General features: G+C 44.5%; 1 protein-coding gene across 1 annotated transcript; it reads right to left on the bottom strand.

The window, feature by feature from the left end:
• Positions 1–1,962, bottom strand: LOC122066831. The gene is made up of 3 exons (XM_042630663.1): positions 1,321–1,962; positions 687–1,250; positions 1–567 (listed from the first exon to the last, which is right to left on the bottom strand). Exons 1-3 carry the CDS (start codon positions 1,960–1,962, stop codon positions 1–3), a joined length of 1,773 nt encoding a protein of 590 aa, XP_042486597.1.
• Between the last annotated feature and the right edge of the window lie 504 nt (positions 1,963–2,466).

The following is a 2,466-nucleotide window of genomic DNA, read 5'->3' as shown; positions in this document are numbered from 1 at the left end:
TTATGAATTGGCATACCTGAGATCATAGAATGAATCATCTCTACATGACCTGCCATAGATAGCAGTTTGCCCTTCCATCCCCTGCAAACGAGATTTGATCTTGTCCATCATAGGAAGCAGCCTATCCTTCTTAACAGCGCCTTTGAAGATCCCAACCCCAAGGTATCTTGTTGGCAGAGGGAAAGTTGGAATACTCAGCAAATCAGCAATATACCTTATCCTATGAGGGGTAACTTTACCGAAGAAAATCTTAATCTTTTCCAAGTTGAATTTTTTGCCCGAAAATTCTTGGTATTTGAGTAGGAAATCTCTCAAACATCGGACATATTTAGCTACAGAATTCTTGAAGATAAAAATGTCATCCGTGAAAAGCAGATGACTAGGGACACTCGCACCTCTTGGACCAGGTGGAGCCTTCATCTTCCCTTCCTTCAATAGACCATTCAGGCCCCTCACAACACTTCCTCTATGAGAATAAATAGCATTGGGGAAATCGGGTCCCCTTGTCTCAATCCCCGCTCCACACCAAAAAACCCCATCGGACCACCATTCAACAACACTGAAATCCTAGAAGAAACTAAAATTTCGTGAATCCAACCCAACCAGACATCCGAGAAGCCGAATCTCTTCAATACTGCGAATAGGAAATCCCATGAGAAAGTGTCATAGGCCTTCTGTACATCTACCTTAATACCCATTCCACCGCCCCTAACAGAAGTATGTAACAAGTTTGCAAGCTCAGAAGCTAGACCAATGTTTGCTGAGATAATCTTACCTTTCTGGAATGCCCCTTGCTCGTTTGACACCAAGCGAGGGAGAAGACAAGATAACCTCTCAGCCATAATCTTTGACAAAACCTTGCAGAAAAAGTTTTCCATATAGATGGGACGAAACTTATCCAAGGAAACAGCCCCCTCCACCTTTGGAATTAGAGTCACAAAGCTATTGTTCACCCCATTCAAAAGCTTCCCACCTCGGAAGAAAGCCATCACTACCTTGCAAAAATCCTCGCCCACTATCTCCCAACACTGCTTGAGAAAAGCTCCAGGAAACCTATCAGGGCTAGGATAACTATCTGGGTCCAGCCCCCAAACCACCTTCTTAATCTCATCCCTCTCAGGGATCACTTCTAAGATCAAGAAGTCCTCCCTATTCACCTCTTTCGGGATGACCTGCAACAGCTCCATATGATCTACACAATGATCAGCCTTATGGAATTCTCCAAAGAAGTGAGACACATACTCTGCCATCTGCATCGGCTCAAAGGCCACAGAACCATCTTGTTTTTTCAATGAACGAATGCTTTTTTTGCACGCGCACCTTAACCGATAAGTGGAAGAACTTTGAGTTTCGGTCTCCAAGATTCGCCCACTTACAACGAGCCTTTTCATCCCAAAGCTTTTCGTGCAACTCCACCGCTTTCAACAGCCTTGTCTTTGCCTCTGCTTCCCTGGAATATAGTTCATCTGACATCCCTACCTGGTCAATAATCCTCTGAACTTCCTCCACTCCTTCAGTAGCTTCCTTGAGCTCCACATCAATGTTCAGAAACACCCGCCTCGCCCACCCCTTTAGAGTGCCCTTCACCGCTTTTAGCTTCTGGGCGAGCCTGCCAATGGGACCGCCCCTGACCTCCCTAGACCACACCTCCCTCACCAAACCCTCAAACGATTCCTCCTCCATCCAAAAACGATGGAAACGAAAAGGGGCGTTTCTAGGCTTGGCGACAGCGGCAGAAGAGAATAATATTGGAGCATGATCCGAAACCGATCTATGGAGCACCTGCTGCCCGCAATCACTAAAGATGTCCAACCATTGAGCATTGAAAAAACTTCTGGCAAGCACTGCCGCCACATGCCCTCTACGTCTATTATTAGTCCAGGTAAATTTTGGCCCTTGAGAAGGAGAACTGATCAGATCACACGCATCCACCATAGCTCGGAACTTTGCTGCGTGTATCATGTTTCTTCCATTTTTTCTTTTTAATACACATGAATTTTTAGCCAAAAAAAAAAAAAGAGGCACTATTGTATAGTATGCAACCAAACATGGAACTCATTGTCATAAATTAAATTGTCACATAAAAGTGTCCCAGGACCAAAGAAGGCCATAGCAGGTTCTTAAGTTAGACTCAAATTAATAGTTCCTCTTGTGCTCTTAATTAACTTCAACGGTATAAAAAGGGGGAGGGTGGAGGAGGAAGAGAGAAGTGCTCTTCGTTGAGCTTATTTAATTGATAGAGCTCGACCCAACAAACACATCCAATTAAGGGTAGCAGAGGATCATATGGAAAACATAAGCTTCATCACGGTCATGGTTCCAAATCTTTTGATCATGCTGCTTATTATATTGTCATTAGTGCCATAGCCATGGCATTTCCACCAGTAGCCTTGCCTGGTTGCTAGATAAATGCGGAAATGTGACTATACCTTATCCATTTGGAACTCTATGAGGGGGGGGGGGGGG

This window comes from Macadamia integrifolia, unplaced genomic scaffold, assembly GCF_013358625.1.
Source record: "Macadamia integrifolia cultivar HAES 741 unplaced genomic scaffold, SCU_Mint_v3 scaffold2606, whole genome shotgun sequence".
Classification (NCBI taxonomy): Eukaryota; Viridiplantae; Streptophyta; class Magnoliopsida; order Proteales; family Proteaceae; genus Macadamia; species Macadamia integrifolia.
The sequence above is the reverse complement of the archived record's forward strand: the minus strand, read 5'-3'. Positions and strand labels throughout refer to the sequence as shown.

Excerpts from the sequence above, each read along its gene's own strand:
- LOC122066831 (XM_042630663.1), bottom strand. The coding sequence starts at position 1,962 with ATGATACACGCAGCAAAGTTCCGAGCTATGGTGGATGCGTGTGATCTG. Across the intron at positions 1,251-1,320 it reads TCTTCCACTTATCGGTTAAG|ATGGCAGAGTATGTGTCTCA; the intron begins GTGCGCGTGCAA and ends GAGCCGATGCAG. Across the intron at positions 568-686 it reads GCGGTGGAATGGGTATTAAG|GATTTCAGTGTTGTTGAATG; the intron begins GTAGATGTACAG and ends AGTTTCTTCTAG.